The 19,556-nt window shown below is 38.5% G+C and overlaps 1 protein-coding gene across 5 annotated transcripts in view; it reads left to right on the top strand.

The window, feature by feature from the left end:
• The window catches only part of mtcl2 (microtubule crosslinking factor 2), a 92,314-nt gene that overhangs the window by 64,740 nt on the left and 8,018 nt on the right, over positions 1–19,556 (top strand). For 2 of the 5 annotated variants that reach the window (XR_012399001.1, XM_001338326.10), the window contains exons 5-11: positions 827–2,134; positions 5,734–5,862; positions 8,462–8,587; positions 8,718–8,948; positions 10,656–10,799; positions 10,923–11,090; positions 18,429–18,689. Coding sequence is in view for 2 of the 5 variants with exons in the window: in XM_001338326.10 (XP_001338362.5) it covers positions 827–2,134; positions 5,734–5,862; positions 8,462–8,587; positions 8,718–8,948; positions 10,656–10,799; positions 10,923–11,090; positions 18,429–18,689 (2,367 nt within the window). In the remaining 3 variants the exon portion in view is untranslated. Of the gene's footprint in view, positions 1–826; positions 2,135–5,393; positions 5,863–8,461; positions 8,588–8,717; positions 8,949–10,655; positions 10,800–10,919; positions 11,091–18,428; positions 18,690–19,556 lie in introns of those variants that run through there. The other 3 variants (XR_012399000.1, XM_005161967.6, XR_012399002.1) reach the window with 2 other exon arrangements.

Here is a 19,556-nt window from a genome sequence, read left to right as displayed (position 1 = left end):
GTCCAATGCAGCCTTCACAATGACACGTAGCACAATCTCTGTGATTGGTCGGTTTGGTAGCTGTGATGAGTGTGGGCGGTGCTGAGAACTGCGAGCCAAATTGAGCGAGTGTTTACAAGTGTTGAGTCCCGTGAAAAAGCTCCAAAAGAAAACCTTTGATTGTGTTGACCTTATGATTAAAGTTGCTGCACGTCCATCAGTTCCCGCCTCTAAATGAGTGGGTATTAGCTACTTGTACATTAGGGTAGCGTTCAGAAAAAACAAAACACCCATGAAGAAATACGACACAAAGTAACATAAAAACCTACTGCCAGCTTGGTTTTGGAAGTGTTATTGCAGAGCAACACAAACAGAATGCAGAAGTGTAAATGCACAGCTATGCGCAAGGCGGGCGCCATGGGTCACATGAAGTATAAACCAGCCTTTATTTTCTGAGGCCTCCCTTTTGTTTTACATTCCATGTTTACTCAAACAAAATGTATGACATCAAAAACACGGTCTCAATCAAGATTTTCTTCCATCTTCGAGTTGTTGATTTTGTTGAATGCCTCACTTGATGTTGCTTCCAGTAGCATGCATTATATCAGCGTACTTGTGATTGTGTGAATGTAATCAGGAAAATGGCCTAATAGGACAATTTATACTTTGGAGAACTGGTGGATAGTTCTGTATAGAACTGAGTTCCTATAATTACAAATAATATACGAAAGCTCTTATTGTCCACTGGCCTTAGTCTTAGTCCTAGTACCATGGCGGTGGATGTGAGGTAACTAAAAGACAGCTTATTGTTGAATGTTTTAATTGCTAATAATCACTTTCTCTCCAGCCTCCAGAGGACAGTTCTGACCTCAAATGCCAGCTTCACTTCGCCAAGGAGGAATCAGCTCTCATGTGCAAAAAACTCACCAAGATGGTCAAAGACAACGAGTCTATGAGGGAGGAACTGGCAAAGTTTCGTTCCATGTATGGAGAAGTTGATGCCTCGCTGACCGTTGAAGAAGTGGCGGACTCTCCTCACACCAGAGAGGCAGAGGTCAAAGTTCACCTGAAACTAGTGGAGGAGGAAGCGAATCTTCTAAGTCGACGGATTGTAGAGTTGGAGGTGGAAAACCGTGGCCTTCGTGCTGAAATGGACGACATGAAGATCCAGGATTCTCCAGGTGGAATTGGTATCACGGGCGGAGTTGGAAGTCACCTGCTGTTTTCCACATCTGAGAATGTGATGGAGCTACAGCGACACCTACAGTTTGTGGAAGAAGAGGCAGATCTGCTTCGTAGGTCCTTGATCGAAATGGAGGAGCAGAACAAGCTCTTGATGAACGAGCTTAACCACTACAAGTCTGAGCTTCCCGCTGTCACTGAGATAGAGCCATCATCATCATCCACAACCATCACTTCGCCCACAATCCTTCCTGGTCCTTCTGAAGATGCACTAAATGAAGCCACCCATAAAGAACTTCTTGCTGCCAGACTTCAGATTGCAGAGCTGAACGGCAAAGTAAAGAAGCTCCAGTACGAGAACCGTGTGCTTTTGTCCAACCTTCAACGGTGTGACTTAGCTTCCAACCAAGGCTCCGCACGTCCATCACTGGAAACAGATGCCGAAGCCGGAGACTCAGCTGAATGCATTCCTAGCCATACGCATCGCGAAGGTCCAGTGGGGGATGAGCAAACCGATATTCTGGAGGAGAAGAATCTAAAAGTTTCAAGAACAAGTCACACTCACACTTCTCAATGCCTCAGTGTAAAGGATCTCCTCGCTATCCGTGACCAGGCACAACTTGTTACCTCAGCCATTCAGCTTCTGACTTCACCCGACACCTCCTGTATCTCACCGGACTCTGTCTATCGCAAGATCACCGCCAATGATTCTGCTGAACCGGTTCTACTAGAGAAGAGTCAGACCCCGAGCTCCACACTGCCTGTGGTAGAGGTCCTGCATGGCAGACTGCAGTTCCTTCAGGCTCAGCTCCAGGCCCTCAGTGAGAGGGTGGATGCCCTGGATGAGCCCGCAGTGAGAGATTGTTTTGACGGGATGTCCCAGATGCCCCTGCTGTCTGAGGCAGAAGACCCTACAGCAAATTGCTTATGCCCTGCAGATGCTCAGTTTAACCTGAACACAGCCCAACAGAAGGTATGCACCCAATTGCTTAGTCAGATATTCTCTTGCATCGTACTCTTTCCTTTTTGCTTTGTTTTGTGCCTTTTTATCAGCAATATTGCTTTTTGTTGCTTTGCTTGATTAGTATTTACACATAAAGGTTTGCCGACCATTATAACAATGCATGTTTGTAGTGCATTATAAGACCTCATAGTGGATAACATTTAGGCCTCTAATGGAGTAGTTTATTAGTACTGTGGTTATTACTATTATTACTATATTATTACTGTGGCTGTGCGATTTGGGGGAAATATCTAATTGCGATTTTTCTGATATTGGATTGCGATTTTAATTTTATAGTCAAGATTCAGCTCAATAATGTATATCGTAACTTTTTACTGCAGTGAGTGTTTAAACTGAAAACATATTGTTACTCCAACATTTACTAGATTGAGTGTCATTGGCAATACTATCAGTTGACTTTTTTGCAAGACACTCCTCATATAGCCCTCTGTGGTGCTTTTTTAGGTGCTGATTGTTGTATTTCCTCATGCCGTGGCAACAATTCTGCGATAGCTCTTACAAATGACCTGTTTTTGTTTGGTGTCTGTGACTTTGAAACCAAAATATTTCCATATTACCTAAGTGCGTTTTTTCATTAACGTTAAGGCCCAATCCCAATTCTACCCCTTAGCCCTTCCCTTTAACCCCTCCTTACATTAGGGTTGTCCCAATTCCCTTTAGGGTGAAGGCATAGGGCTAAGGGGAAGGGCATTAAAGGGAAGATACCCCTTCAAACCGAGATTTTTCAGGACCACATTTAAAACCAAGGGGTAAGAAAATTTCCCACAATACACCAGCTACAACAGCATCATGGCTGCACATGGAAGTCAGGAGATGCATAAATTAGTTTTTTTTTATAATTATTATGAATTTTTACAACGAACAAGCATATGTTTTGATACATTCATAATCGCGCTCGTGTTTCATCGCCATTCTTTAAAAAAAAAAAACGCTAAAATAAAAACCGCTAAATTTCGCTATCTATTATAGCTATATTATAGATTAAATAATCCCTAACCAATTTGGCGCCCTAGGCAAGATTTCAGGTGGCGCCCCATCACATCGCAGTAAATTCCACTGCTAGTGTAAAGTCAAAAGAAACTAAACAGCTTTTTGATCGACTACTACTAGCTGGGAAAATGTCAGATAAATATGCCTATGCAGTTAACATTATTGCTGAATAGATCTAATATTTACACATTTGCTTAAGGAAGGAATGATGGGGTCGTTACATTAATATTATTATTTTCCAAAACATCTATGCCCTTCCATAACATTAGCTGACGTAAAACTAACAGATAGCACTATAGCTATTTAATGATTAGCAATGTTATGTCATATCGATCAACGTTGGGATGTTAAAATATGGGACAACAAATAGCTTCAAATGATAGAATACATAGCATACAATAGAAAATATTGACAATAAAATAAAAGGTTTAACCTATTAAAATCAATGGCCTATACAGAAATTAAATAAAGCTATAAAATCTATTTAACTTTTAATTGTATTTGCTATTTAGTGAAGAGCAGCAAATGAATCTCTCATTGTGTTTTGTTTGATAACAGAGGTGTTAATGTAAGAATTCACAGATCTATAATGAATGAATGAATGAAGCATTCGACTACTTTAGTAACTGTTGTGCTCATTTAAGAGAAAATTAGTTGTGTTTAAAATAAAACAAGCAGAAAAGAGCAAAAAAAAAAAAAAAAACGGAAAAAAAGAAGCACTTTTCCGACGGTCCCTTACGGAGAGCTCCACTCCGCGCGAGCTCAGCTCTCCCGGCTAAACGCATATCTCAGGCTAAACAGAGCAGTGCTCGTAATATCGAGCGAAAAAAGAGAAAAAGACAGCTGTGAAACATAACCAGCTTTGTCTTTTTGTAGGAAACACACTTTAGATCTTTTTAGGGTAAGAGGTTTTTGAGTTATTGCCATCTATCACTGAATGTGTGTCAGGAATATTGAAAACAAAACCAACTTATCGTTAATCTCATATGAAGCAAGAGATCACACAGACTATGATCATATGTGCAGGTGTTGTAGTGGTGTGTAAATTTTGAAGCCCTTCACTTTCACACTCAAGGGCCAAGGGGAAAGGGGTAGGGGTACATAAATAGATTTGGGATTGGGCCTAATTCGTCTGTCAAAACTTTCGAAGTGCATATATAAATAATACATATATTATAAATAATATATGTATATAATAATAATAATAATAATAATAATACATATATATAAATAATACATATATCCTTCATATCGCAGCCTCTTGCAGTTAGCTAATCGCAACATTTCAAATTGTGATTCGATTTCGATTAATCGCACAGCCCTAGTGGTTAAGTTTCCATGTTGTATCACTTTTTTGTTAGTTATTAAGGAACGTCCTATACATTTCCATTGCTTATTCAAGCAATCATACTGTTGTAGGCAGATTAATCCATGCATGTTAGAAAGTGTCAAATCATTATTGTGTTTCTTAGATATTTTAAAGAAACATCTTAGCCTCTTAAAGGAACAGTTCACCCCAAAAAATCAAATTGTCATCATTTACTCGCCTTCAAATTACTTTCTATATGTAGTTTCATATTAGGTTTTAAACCTGTATGACTTTCCTCTAGGGGCAGCAGGGTGGCACAGTGGGTAGCACTATCACCTCACAGCAAGAAATTCGCTGGTTTGAGCCTCGGCTGGGTCAGTTGGCATTTCTGTGTGGAGTTTGCATGTCGTTTTGCTGTGGGTTTCCTCCGGGTGCTCCGGTGTCCCCCACAGTCCAAAGACATGCGCTATATGTGGATTGAATAAGCTAAATTTAAAGTTGGTGGTTCATTCCGCTGTGGCGACCCCTGATTAATGAAGGGACTCAGTTGATGAGAAAATGAACGAATGATTGAATGACTTTCTTCTGTGGAACACAAAAGATATTGTGAAGAATGTTTCAGCTGGTTTTGTTCTTAAAATAAGAGTCAGTACGATCAAAAACACTTTGTTTTATTTTATTTATTTATTTTTTTTTACACATTTGAGTTTTAATAGTTAATTTAGGCTCCATTAGAGGCCCATCATTTGAGATCCAATCCAGACTCTTCCCTTCCTCCTTCTCTTCTCTTTCTCCTCACTGCATGGGCATCATGACCTGTGGTCGCTGCTACATTTCTTCCTTTGTCTTCTCTTTCTCTTTATGATTTCCCTCTACCCCGTTTCCTGTTTCTTCCTCCGCAAAACATAGAAGATGCTTTCACTCCTTGTTGTTTTGTTTCTTTTTGCCATTTTGTCTTATACCACAATGACCAAACTGTTTTTCCTATACATACTTTTCATTGTCTTGTGAGTTTTTTTAATTTGCTGCCAATGTTATATGGGTACCATTGTGTCATGTTTTGTGTTTTCTTGCACCATGCTTCTCACTTTAAATATGTCTGTTCTGTTCTTACATCACACTCAACATGTATTATATCCCCATGCCCATCATCATATTCCGATATTCCGTCTGTCTTCTATCATGCTCGTCTTTTTATTGTTGTTTTTTTGTTTTCCTTCATTAACTTGCCCATGCATGCATGCAACAGCCTGACTCTAGAGACCAGCCAGACTGTGAGGTCAAAGTTCACCTGTGCAAGGCAGACGAGGAGAGCAACTGCCACAAAGACAGCAACAAGGATGAAGAATCAGACTTAAAGGATACAAACTCTGATCTGGTGAGGCTCTAAAACATGCACGCACAAAAACATTTCAGATATGGTCTTACAATTGAACATACAATGACTCGAAATCTAATGAGCTGCCTGCCTAATGCTCTTTTAATGACTTAACGCTTCTGAGGCAGAATGTGTACATCCTTCATGTGTAAGCCAATCCCTAAACTCACAGTTCAGTTATAGGTTTCCATAGAAAGATGACTGGTAAACATCAAAAGCTCTAACATTACATGATCTTTACCGTAGTCATTTAAATCTGGGATTCATAGGGAGTTAAGCGATTAGAGTTTAAGTAATGACTGTAAAGTTTATCAAATGCGACATTCATAAACTCTGAAGAATGTTCATGTGGTTATGATATAAAAATACCCATGTGTCCATTAATAAAACAAGACTCATTCACTCATGCAGAGATGTGAACAAATTTAGTTCTCACTGTCAGCATGGTTTAGTTTTGACCTGATACCGTTACGCTATATTTACCCAAGAACAGAATCGGATATGTTTCCACAGAAGGGCTTTTGAGGTTAAGGCCCTACTTCTTTTCTTATTTTTGGTAAATTTGGGGTGGTTTAGATGGCTAGTGATCTGTCAAACCTTTATAAAACCTTGCAGTTTATACAGGGTATATGCAGGGCTCCTAAAGGTAATTTAAATACTCTTCCAAGACTTTTCAAAGACCTTCTCAAAATATTTAAGACCTCATCACCACTTCAAGTTCTAATCAGTATCAAACCTTTAACTTAATAAACAGTTGTTAATAAACAGTTGTAGTTAAATAAATCAATGTAGCACAACTATGCAACAGAACTCTGATAAACTTGGAAAAAACGAAGCTTGAAATAATAAATTACACTGTTGTTTTCAGCGACAGGCTTCAGCCACTGTTTAAGCTCATCTTTCTCCATCTAGGAGTACACAAACTTTAATGTTCGCATTTTGCTGTCTACATGTGGAGATCGTCACATCACCTTCTCGCGTTTGTCGCCAATTATGTGACATCACCCGGACGGAGGACCTTAGCCTGACATGCCCCGACCCAAACCAATCATGTGGATCGAGCATGCCAGTGTTAATATTAGGAGAAAAATACATTTATTTATGCTTTTTGGAGTCAAACACTTTGGACTAAGCTTGAACAAAATTTCAGACCTCGTATAAACATGATTAAGACTTTTTTTTATTTAATTTTTTCATAATTGATTTATTAACTTTTAATACTTTTTAAGACCCCGCGTACCCCCTGTTATAAATATGCAGTTTTATGTTATTTATTTTTAGGGATTGACATTATGATCAAAAACTGTCCATTATTTCGAGCTTAAAATCAGACTGCCATTATGTGTTTTTGGTGTCCTGCACACTTTGCCAAACGTTATTGCTGGATTCCCTGAGAAACATCAGCAGTTTTCACCCAAACAATTCATCATTCAGCATTTCCACTAATGGGACAAATTAGATTTTCAAAGAAGAGAGACAAATGAGATATTGTGATCAATCCCCAGTCTCATGTTTTAAATTTTAGGAAGGGCAAACTCAATTCTGAACTGATGCTGTTAAGTAGAAAAATTACATTTTTGCTTTTCCCCCACAACTATTCATTCTTGAACAGGTTGTGCATATTCAAGGCCCTGATTTACTCAAAATAAAAAAAATAAATCATCATTCTGAACAAAACCAGACTGAAACAAGGTTTGGAAATCAAACTAACTTTCTAGAAAAGTTTTCTCCATCTACGACTGACCTAGCAAAACTTTCCTGTGATTAAATCAGGGCATTGAAACTGGTTTCCTGACCTCACCCTGATCAAAAGCATTTCTTAGAAGGCTTTACATAAAACATGCTTTTGAGTTAATGCAAGGATCTCGAGTCATGCTTTTAAAAGTCAGTTTATATTTAAACAGGAGACCATTTGAGATGCAATAAGCTCCAAGAAATAGCAAAGATCCCCATCTGCATGTGTATGTACATTGGTGATAGAAGCAGACGTGTTGCTTTAAACTGGATGACTGGTTGACCAATGAATTGCCTAATCACAGGGGCAGCCGTGGCCTAATGTTTAGAGAGTTGGACTTGTGATCCAATGAACGCAGATTCGAGTCCCCTTACCAGCAAGGATTGTTAGTGGGAAAACCATGGCTGAGGTGATTCCCTTGAGCAAAGCACCGAACTGCATAAATAATAATAATAATAATTCCTTACATTTATATAGCGCTTTTCTGGACACTCAAAGCACTTAAAACATTGTAGGAAATCTCCTCATCCACCATCAGTGTGCAACATCCACATGGATGACACGGCGGCAGCCATACTTCACCAGACCACACACCCATAAATGTAAATGTAGTATAGAACTAGGTTTTTGTGCACTCTTTTCTTGCAATACGACAAAGCAGATTGTGTTCTGTCAGCACACTTGATGCCAAGAACAGACAGATTGTCATTAATATGATGTGCTTTAAAGACAGCTATTGACATTGTAGCACCGAAACATTTTGACATGGCAGCAGATTTGCAGTTGTTCCAGTTTGTTTGTATTACAAATACTGAACAGATCGATTAATTACCTGTTATTCTCTCTCTTCCTGTTTCTCTCCAGCTGACAGAGCAGGTTCATGAGCTGCACGCTCTGCTGTCGGAGGCGAGAGAGAAGGCTCATGGAGCACAAGAAGCTCTGTCACAGGAGAGACTCGAGCGCCACAGCGACATTCACAAACTGTCTCAGGTACAAACATGTTAAAACGTGCTAATTTAGGTCTTTCACAAACACCGAACACAAAATTTAGCATAACTGTAATATCTGGTTGCAAACCTGCAAACAGGCATGTTTTCCTCATATCTTTTTCTTTCTGTAGCTTCAGGAAGAGCATCAGAAGGCCCTCCTCCGCCGAGACTTCCAGCTGCAGAGTCTGAGCCTACAGACACGTCTGCAGCAGAAGCTGTGGAGTCAGGAGAGGAACCTGCTGGTGCAGGAGTCACAGCAGCTGAAAGAGAGCCTGCTCCTCATCAGCCTCAAGCTGCGCTGGCTCCTCAAACAGTGGAGACTCGGCAAGAAACTAGACACAGAGAGCAAGGACATCCTAGAGGTATGGAGACGTTTTTTTTTTAAAGCAGCTGAGGGGGAACTCATTAAGAATAAACTGAGAATGCTGAAAGCAGGTGTATTTACACATACTGTTTGCATTGCTTCATCACCTGATTCACTGAAGGAATTATGCAAATTGGAAAACTGTGCAAACAAAGTCTATGCACAATTAGCATGGCATAATTCCATAATTTCATATTAAGCCATGTGGGATGAGGACATAGTAATAGAGCCTGGTTAGACTACATCGTTTTTGCTTGGTGAACAATACCACACAGGTGAACTCTGAGATTTGATAGTCTTTTAGCTAAATTAATTTGCAATTAGCATAGATGCATGAAATCGATTGAAATGAGAGTAAAGAAATGTTGTCATACAACAAAGAAATTTGCATTTATTGAAGGATCCTGAAAAAACTCTTTCCATGGTTTTCTATGTTGATCTTTGTATTAGACGTAATATACGGGCGGCACGGTGGCTCGTTGGTTAGCACTGTCACCTCACAGCAAGAAGGATGCTGGTTCAAGTTCATCTGCTGTGTAAAACATGCCAGAATAGTTGTTGGTTCGTTCTGCCGCGGTGACCCCTGATAAATAAGGGTCTAATCCAAAGGAAAATGGATGAATATATACAGTATTTGTGGCTCCCCATAATGTGGTATCACCATGAAGTTCCAGGCCAAAGTTCCTCATGAGTAAGGCCAAACATAATCTGCGGTCATTTCTGCTGAGAATTTTGTAAAAAAAAATCTGCAGATTTATCATAATTAAAAACGTAATATATAAAATAATAAATAATACCTTTTTAACTTTTATGTAATGTTTACAATGCAGATCCAATTAGATTCACTTATTTGGTAAACAAAGCAAGTCTCTCTTATAAAATATTTACTGAAAGACAGAAATTATTACGTTACTACTAACTAATAAACTGTATTGTAAATAAATCCAAAAAACATTTTAATATTACAATACTATCACAATATTACAATAATATCACAATAATAATTACATTATATCGCAATAATATTGGTGAAATTAATTTAAAAACTGAATAAATATAAATTTACACATGTTATTACATAGTCTTAATGACAGGCTAAAAATCTGTGGAAATCTGCGGATTTCTGTGCACGCAGATTCCGTGTGGGCTCATGGGGCGTGGGCTACTCATGAGTCATTTATTAAAGTATGCTGTAAATGCATAAACACATTGTTTTCATGTGTCTCTTTAAATGCAAATAAACTGCTACTCCCCACCCTCTTTCCAAAAGAGTGGAGCCTTTGCAGATCAAACTTTAGTTACTCTAGGAAAAACAAAAAAAAATGTTTTGCATGCATATTGACACTTTGTCGATTTCTGAGTGCACAGGCATCAAGTATGTAAACAGAAGCTTCTTTGCTTTCCATATGGATCATCAAATACTCTAAAAAACAGGTTTATATAATGTTGCTTTAATTTGCATGGTTTCTCAACCAGCCATTATCACCTTAGGCATACAGTGATGGGAATTCTTTAAATTCATATTTGTATTCAACATATTTGTTGCTAAGTGTAAATTCAGGGCTACATTCAATGTATTTAAAGGCACAGCTGTTGTCAACTGCGAAGTAATCAAGAATATTTCGTTGAGCATCAAATGAACATATCGGATATAAAACATATTAAAGCAGCTTACTTATTATTTAAATGGCCAATGCTTTTCTAGGTTAACAGTGTCAAAGATCTCCGTATTCTGCTTGAGGAAGATCTGTCTTCTCACTATGGAGACAATAAGATGTCTGCAGCCGAGGAACCACAACTCAACCCAACACCCAAAGAGCACAACCTGCCAGAGAAGAGCATCTCTCAGGTGAGTTAAATCAGACTCTTTACAGGAAACCAACATGTATAAGATTTGGATTTCTTCTTAGAATTTCTGTATAAATGTTATTAAATTATATCTCTAATTTATATCTCTTGTTGCCCTCAGCAGCCCAGTGGATTCGGCAGTACTCTGTCGGACCTGAAGGTGGCGCTACAGGATCTGAGCGGTGAGCTGCGTGAGGAGCGTCAGAGTTCACAGGAGTTAACGCAGCAGTTTGCCCGGGCTAAAGCATCATGGGAAGTTGAACGAATGGAGCTCAAGAGTATTATCACTCAGGTGAGTGTTATGAGCTAAGACTGAAATTCCTGCTAAAAAGATTTTTATTATTTTTTTTGCATTGAAGCTTGAACTAGTTTGAATAGTGACTTTTAAATCAATATATTCCTGTTGTCAACAGTAGTAGATCTCTCCAAAGATGTTCAATCAGGTTTAGTTCTGGGCTCTGGCTGGGCCACTCAAGAACATTCACAGAGTTGTTGTGAAGCCACTCTATTGATATTTTGGCGGTGTGCTTTGGGTCATTGTCCTGCTGGAAGATGAACCGTCTTCCCAGTCTGAGGTCACTCTGAAGTAGGTTTTCATTCAGGATGTCTCTGCACATTGCTGCATTCATCTTTCTCTCTATCCTGACTATTCTTCCAGTTCCTGCTGCTGAACAATATCCCCACAGCATAATGCTGCCACCACCATGCTTTACAGTAGGGATGGTTTTAACCTGGTGATAAGTGGTGCCTGGTTTTCTCCGAACCTAACGCCTGGCTCCAAAGAGTTTAGTTTTAGTCTCATCAGACCAGAGAATTTTGTTTCTTATGGTCTGAGAGTCCTTCAAATGCCTTGTCCTTCTGTAAGGTTTTCCTCTCTTCACAGAAGAACGCTGGAGCTCAGACGGAGTGACTATCGGGTTATTAATTACCTCCCTGACTAAAGCCCTTCTCCCCCGATCACTCAGCTTAGATGGCCGGCCAGCTCTAGGAAGAGTCCTGGTGGTTCAAAACATCTTCCATTTACGGATGATGGAGACCACTGTGCTCATTGGAACTTTCAGATCAGCAGAAATTTTTTCTGTAACCTTCCCCAGCCTTTTGCCTCGAGACTTGGAGGTCTACAGACAATTCCTTTGTCTTCATGCTTGGTTTGTGCTTTGACATGCACTGTCAACCCTGTGACCTTACATAGACAGGTGTATGCCTTTTCAAATCATGTCCAATCAACTGAATTGACCACAGGGGAACTCCAATTAAGCTGCTGAAACATCTTAAGAATGAGCAGTAAAAACAGAATGTACCTGAGCTCAATTTAGAGCTTTACGGCAAAGGCTGGGAATACTTATGTACATGTGATTTTTCAGGCTTTTATTTTAAATAAATTTTTAAACGGTCACGAAACACCAAAACACATTTTTTGAGCTGTTGACAGTCGTATATGTGTCCCACACTGCTAAAAACACTATTAGGACACCTATATTTCACTAAAAAGTGTAAATTGGTTGTTTTTGCGTTATTTCAAGCAAATTCGTACTTCCGGTTTGAAACTAATTTTTGAAGCTGCGTCACGGCCATGACATAATAGCATTGAATTCCAGCGTGCAGACTGGACGTCTGTGCCAGAGTGTGTCTTATTACGTCTTACAGTGTGATGCATTAATGCATGAGTAAGGCTTGGTTCAAACCAATCAGCGCGCTCTATTGTGCAACTTCATTAATATTCACTGCTGTCAGAGTGTTTAGACGGCAGAGACGCAACGTTGTATTGGCAAAACAAGCGTGAAGTGTTGCTTTTATTGTTTGCTGCAGTTAAGTTTCGTTTTTATTTTCTCTCTGTGAGAGCACGTCACGTGTGGATTAACAGTGTACGCGACGCTCGACAACAATAACTTACGTGTCTAAGGAGGATTATTGTTTACCTGAGAGCTGTTCTCATCTGCAAACGCTGAGATCCCGGATACGCTTGTAGTCTCCTCTTAATAAAGACGCGGCTCTAGTTGCTGGTGATTGTCCTGTCTCTACAGATTTGGTAAGTGAGTGACCAGTGCTCTTTTTGTTTATTTAGTTCGTATTTTATTCGTATCAAACAAACTATTGCACCAGTGTAAACAAGTTAGCACTAACAGTTACAACCAAACTATAACCTCGTGTTGGATTTTGTGACCGGAATAACACACGCGGCTTTCTGACGCTACCTGCCGTGTGCATGTAAGTTTCCGGAAAATGCTGAGTTTTTTTTTCTCTCATTCGCCGTGCGGTATCAAACATTGCATGAAAAATACACGCTTAGAGCAGTTCAATCAAATATCTTGTTTGTCGGGAGGGACATGAATGAATTCCCTGAATGAAAGAGCCAAACTGCAGTTAAAGTCCAACATTTAATAATTTGGCAAATAATTCTACTACAGATGTCCATGTAAACACAGTCACATTGTCCGCTGTGGTTGTGTGTTTTGACTCTGAAATTCAGCGCGCCCAAATAGACACTCCCACACCAAGCCTCTTTTCTTCCTCCGACACTCCCCCCTAAACAGAGCTGGACACGCCCACTTTTTCTGACTTTTTCCAAAGTAGAGGTGTGAAAACACCCTGCTGAAACGAGGGGGTTTCATGGCCCTTTAACAATTTCAAAAAAAGATTTTTTCACATTGTCATTATGGGGTATTGTGTGTAGAATGTTGAGGAAATACATTAATTTAATCCATTTTGGAATAAGGCTGTAATAAATAAAAAAGTGCAATGAATACTTTCTGCATGCACTGTACAACTAAAATAGTACATTTTTTTAGGTCTTTTAGTTCAGTACGCAAGTGTACCAAAACATTGGTGTTATAATTACTGCACATGCAGAACTTCATTTGAATTTTCTTTTGTTTAAATCTTAATTTTAATGAATCGACAACAAAGCTGGAAGTTAATGAGACTTTTATTACAAACTTCAACTGAAACAGAATATTGAGTACAGGGCGGGGCTTTCTTTTTGTGCAACATTCCCTCATAGCAAACTAACGGTAAGAGGGGCATGGTTAATAATATTGTTGCTAAAGCTGTCAAACTGACAGCTACAGAGAAGGATTGCTACTCTATACATGGAAGCAAGTAGTCAGACTTTTGATTGAAGATTACCAAAACAAACTCTTTTTTTCAGGGATTAACTTGCACAGATTACTTAAGAATAACAATGTGTGCTTGCAAAATGAACGTTGTATACAGTATTTTGATTTCACACAGACCTTAAATCATAAAATTGATCTTTTAGTCTGTTCTTTTTAAGTTGATATGTAAATAACACTGCAGTAGACTAGCCCATCCTTCAACTTTCTATTTTATTAGGAAATTGAAATAAAAAATACTGTTTTGATGTACTTTGATGCGTGACAGATCACTGTACTGAAGTGCATGTAGACATGATTGATTTCTGCTTACTACTAGTTATAGCACCAAATAAACATGAAAGAACATGTCATTTCTCATATAATCACAGAAACAAATAAAAACTGTTTGTTTAGAAAACTCAAAAAGGAGCAATTTTGTTTAGTTCTCCACTGAAGTAATTAAAAATTACAGAAAAAGGTCTGATTTACAGAGTACTAGCAGAGTACTTTGTTGAGTGCATAAATTCTCTATAAAATACACCGTAGCCTGTTGTAACACAATAAAATCTGAAAGAGTCCACAGAGGTGAATCATTTTATAGGTACTTTGCACTGTAGCTGTGAAGTAATTACTTTAGCATTGATCTCACTAGATAATTTAACTCGTGCACCCAGGACTATAGCCATTGATTTAACAAACGCAGATTACAGTAATTCCTCTTGGGAGGTGCATTGTGAACACCTCTGGCAGAAGAACACTCAAGCCAGAGTGATTCCTGCGATTTGTTTGCTGTCCTACAAACTGGATTTGACCTCTAGTGTTGTTATTTGGTCTAGTGTTGTGTCTGTGGTGTGTCGGCGGTAATGCGGCTTTTCAATGGATGGCTGAGTGGGAGTGTGTTTGTTGCTGGTTGTGATGGTGAAAGATGAGTTTAATATCTCTGCTCTGAGACACATTCACGACTGCAGTCTTCTTAATGGCTTAATTAATGAGTTGAGGGAGGAGTAGGACTCAGAGATGGTTAGTGGATCAGTCTGAAAAAGACAGAAGGAAATGGGAAAAACTAATAAGGAAACAAAGTAGTGATGCAGTGAAAATGAATTAAAGCTGTTTTCAAAGGCCAAAAGAATTGTTACTTAAATGAACATTTCTTAGATTCGTAATAAAATGCTACAGCGCCTCCTATGTAGTAATCACAATAAGCTTTGCTACTTTTTAGATAAAATAATGTGTTATTTTAACTTCTGGACATTGTATAAAATAATACAATAAATATGACTTGAGAATCACAGATTCCATTCCTTTACTGTTAGTTATAGCACTAAAAATAAGAGGTGTTAAAGAAACGGCATAACATAATCACTCAAAGAGTATTTAATCTGCAAAAAATGTCAATAGAAAGCTTGCAAACAATATGTAATGATAAATTAGCCTCATGAAAACCATTTAATGTTCATTTATGTATATATGAATGTATTGTAAGTAGGGATGGGTACTGAAACTCTGTACTTTTGTACTGTGCTAAATTATAAGAGACTGAAGTATTGATCATTTTTGATGTTAACGGTTCTGCTATCATCACTACTGGAGAATTATTGCTGACTAAACGTTACCTACAGTAGCATAATTTAACTAACTAACTAACCTTTTTTAATTTGCGATATCTGATATTTGTCTGGACTGTTGGCAATGTCACGTGAAAAAATGTTCGTCTTGTTCTGCCCAATAGTACAACGGCGAGTACGTCAAGTATAGACCATTTCAATGTGGTAATGTCATTACGTCCTTGAACATTTCCTGCTTGATATCATAATATTTCATAACTGTAACAAGAGGCAATTTAATCATATCTTCACCTTAAAACAGCTATCATAACATTATTTATCAATATGTGGACCTTTTTGGATTCTCGGAAGCTATGGGAATTAAAAATGTGAAACAGGAAATGCATTAGGACCATTGTTATAGTTTACATTCCTCAAAATGGTCAATATAAAGCCTGCACAGTTTTCGCTTGTCAGTGCTCACTCAGCAGAGGCTTGTGCTGCGGACACTCGCCAACAACACACACACACACTTAACACACTTAACACACATAACCAAACGGTCATAAGTATGGTTTCGTTTCCTGAGTGGACACCGACAAGGCTCGTTGCAACAAATTAAGAAGTTGGAATCGATAAAAGTGGTAATATCGTTAAAATTTTAACGATATTATAAAATGTGGCATTGGTGGTGGTTTGTAGATTGCTAGGCAGCCATCAACCGCTTTCTCAGAAGACGACAAGTTGACAAAACATTGCTGTCACTCTGATAGAAGTTTTATTTATGGAGAAAATTACAAAGCACTGCAATGTTTGGGTGTTCTGTGTTTGTCTGAGATAATTAGTCTACTGAAATGTGTATATTTCATACAAAGTATGAAGCTGATCGTCAGTTCTTGTCACATGATTCGAGGTGCGCTTACGTCATTCATTTAACTGGGTGCACCTTGAAGGCTTGAACGCATCATTTCGCTTGCATGTGCAAGTCGCACACCTACTCTGGAAATAACAAAATAGCACGAACCCCAGAAAAGATCAATATGCGATTAACATTAAATGATCTCCAGTAGTTGATCTTCTTGCACAGACATGCTAGATTCACCTGATTTGTTGACAAATAGGTAACAGATCTATGCTTCGGCAGTTTGCGGGTCCTTCACTGGGCCCTTTCCCCTTAACAAAGGAACTCTCCAAAGACGTCTGTTTCTTAATCATTTTGCTGCTTGTGTGTTAAATTTGGGGGCTCAAGTGATCAAGATGCAAGCGAGAGAATCGGGTCATTTTTTCAAAATAAAGTTTTTAAATCAAAATAAAAGACTCAGGTAATAAACAAAACAAAAATAATTAATTATTTCTTCTGCAGCCCAGTACCAATTGATCCGGCCAGGTGATTGAGTACCACTGATATAGCCAACCTCAGGAGAATACACTGGAGAATATCAAATGGTGTATCAACGTTTTTCAAATTGCTAATTGCAATGCAAAGATACAAGAGAAGATAATATTGAATTATTCATTATATTCTCTAATTTTCTTATACTTGTATATTTTATTTTATTGTTGTTTATGTAAAGCACTTTAAATTACTAGTGTGTATGAAATGTGCTATATAAATAAACTTGCCTTGCCTATATATCTTAGGTAAAATGCCATCATACACATTATCCATTGGCACATGCATTTTTAGAATGCATAGACTCTGAAATTAGATGCAATCAGAGACATCAGGCATTTTCTGGAAAACTATTTGGGTACTCATTATTTAAGACAATGTGTTTTGTGCCACTAATAGAGCAGAAAATGTGCTGCAGCTTTAAGTCAAGTGTGTGTATTCTGTAAATGTCCTAATCAGTGCATACAGAGGCAGGCATGCAATCTGTTGTGTTCAGATTAGCCGTAATACACTCTCCTCCCTTCATTGTTACAAAGGTTACGGCCAAAAAAAAGTACACTCATAAATTGCACCCAAAGCAAAAGCCTCAAGACTCCCCAGAGAAGCTAATGACACTAATGCACCACTTTCACCATTACTTGTCTAATAGGTCAATATTACACAGATCCTTTCCTCCCTGCCACTCCTCCTTTTTATGCGCACTTCCTTTGTTTTTCTAAGACTGTGGTTCAGAGAATAAGCCAAGTGATAAAGCAAGAGATGTGGGATTTTACACCGTAGTATGAGCTTATAACTCTATGGCACTAATTACAGCCTGTCAGAAAATGGGTTATCGCTGTATTAACAGAACATAACATGTTATAAAACTTTCAGTTGTTCCTGCACATTGTAATGTATTATTAATTAACAATGTGAGTCAAATGTGAATGAAATAAAATAAAAATAAACAAGCCCCGAAGCCACATCAACAAATATAAGCATTTCTGGATCATTTTTCTTTGGTATAATCATGAAATATGAAGAGGAATCTGGAACAAATATATTTTGTCCTCTTTTAATAAACCACATCAACCCATTAACCTCTTATTGCCATCCAAAGCAAAACTCATTAGGCATTATCACTGTGAGAAGCCAGTCACTGATTGTCTGATGAGTTCCCAGCAGGCTGTGTGTTTTAATAACCTGACTCGCGTACCCTCGTGAAGTTCATGAGTTCTAAAGATTTGCGGCTCCAGCTGAGAGAGCAGGAGGAATTCATATGAGAACGAGGAGAGGAGTAGCCCGGCTTCCTAATTACCATCGCTACTTACCAATTTTATTGAATGAGCCTTGTTTGAAGCTGTTGTAAAACTGTCGATACAATACATAGAGCTGATGTTGTTTAGTGTAAACAGACAGTCCTTAAAGAACTGTCAATGTTGGGCACATTTAATTGCACTTTGATCTCTTTGTGTAATAGTAAAATGAAATCTATAAACCTGCCTTGATGTCTGGATACTACTCAGACTGCATATAAATATGGTCACTTCTGCTTGTAAGATTTCAAACATTCTTTTTTTTGTCTCAGTCTCTAATTTGCACTTCATCTTTGTCATCAGCTGGAGGGTAAGCTGGGGAAGGCGTCTGTGGCTGTGGGTGAAAAGGATTTTTCAGACCTTAAGGAGGCACTAAAAAAGGAGCGAGAGGAGCATCAACATCTCTTGGCGGACTCTTATGCTGCTGTTATGGACCTTACCAAACAACTGCAGATCAGTGAGAAAAACTGGAGCCGAGAGCGGCGAGAGCTTCTGGAGCACTTCAACCAGGAAAGAAGTCAATGGGATCAGCGGGTACGCGATGCGCAGAGCAAAGGCGCACAGGTAGAATGTCATATTGTGGTGTTAGGATTTGTTTGCTTAAATGAAAATTCTGTCATTGCTTATTTATTTTCATGATGCTAAAATCTAGTTTGATGTTAAGTCAAGTCTTCTTAATTTCTAAAAAAAATATCTTTCTTCTATAGAACACAAATAATAGTAAGTGGTCAAGTCTTCTTAATTTCTAAAATAAATATCTTTTTACAATAGAACACAAATAATAAGTGTTCAAATAATAATAATAATAAAATACACTCACCGGCCATTTATTAGGTACCTATCTAGTTCTGAGTTGGACCCTCTTTTGCCTTTATAATTGGCTTAATCCTTTGTGGCAAAGATTCAATCAGGTACTGGAAATGTTCCTCAGAGATTTTGGTCCATATTGACGAGATAGCATCACGCAGTTGCTGCAGATGTTATAGACATGGTCAGCAACAATACTTGGGTAGGCTGTGGCATTGACACGATGCTCAATTGGTACTAATGGGCCCAAAGTGTGCCAAGAAAATGTCCCTTACACCATTACATCACTACCACCAGCCTGAACCATTGATTAAATGTATTCTGACCCTACCATCCGAATATTGCAGTAGCAATCGAGACTCAGAACACAGAACTGTCCCTCACTGGATATTTTCTCTTTTTTGCACCATTTTCTGTAAACCCTAAAGATGGTTGTGCGTGAAAATCCCAGTAGATTAGTAGTTTCTGAAATACTCAGACCAGCCCAGCTGTCGCCAACAACCATGCCACGTTCAAAGTCACTTAAATCACCTTTCTTTCCCATTCTAATGCTCATTTTGAAGTGCAGGAGATCACCTTGACCATGTCTGCATGCCTAAATGCATTCAGCTGCTGCCATGTAAT

This window comes from Danio rerio, chromosome 23 (assembly GCF_049306965.1).
Source record: "Danio rerio strain Tuebingen ecotype United States chromosome 23, GRCz12tu, whole genome shotgun sequence".
Taxonomy (NCBI): Eukaryota; Metazoa; Chordata; class Actinopteri; order Cypriniformes; family Danionidae; genus Danio; species Danio rerio.
The sequence above is the reverse complement of the archived record's forward strand: the minus strand, read 5'-3'. Positions and strand labels throughout refer to the sequence as shown.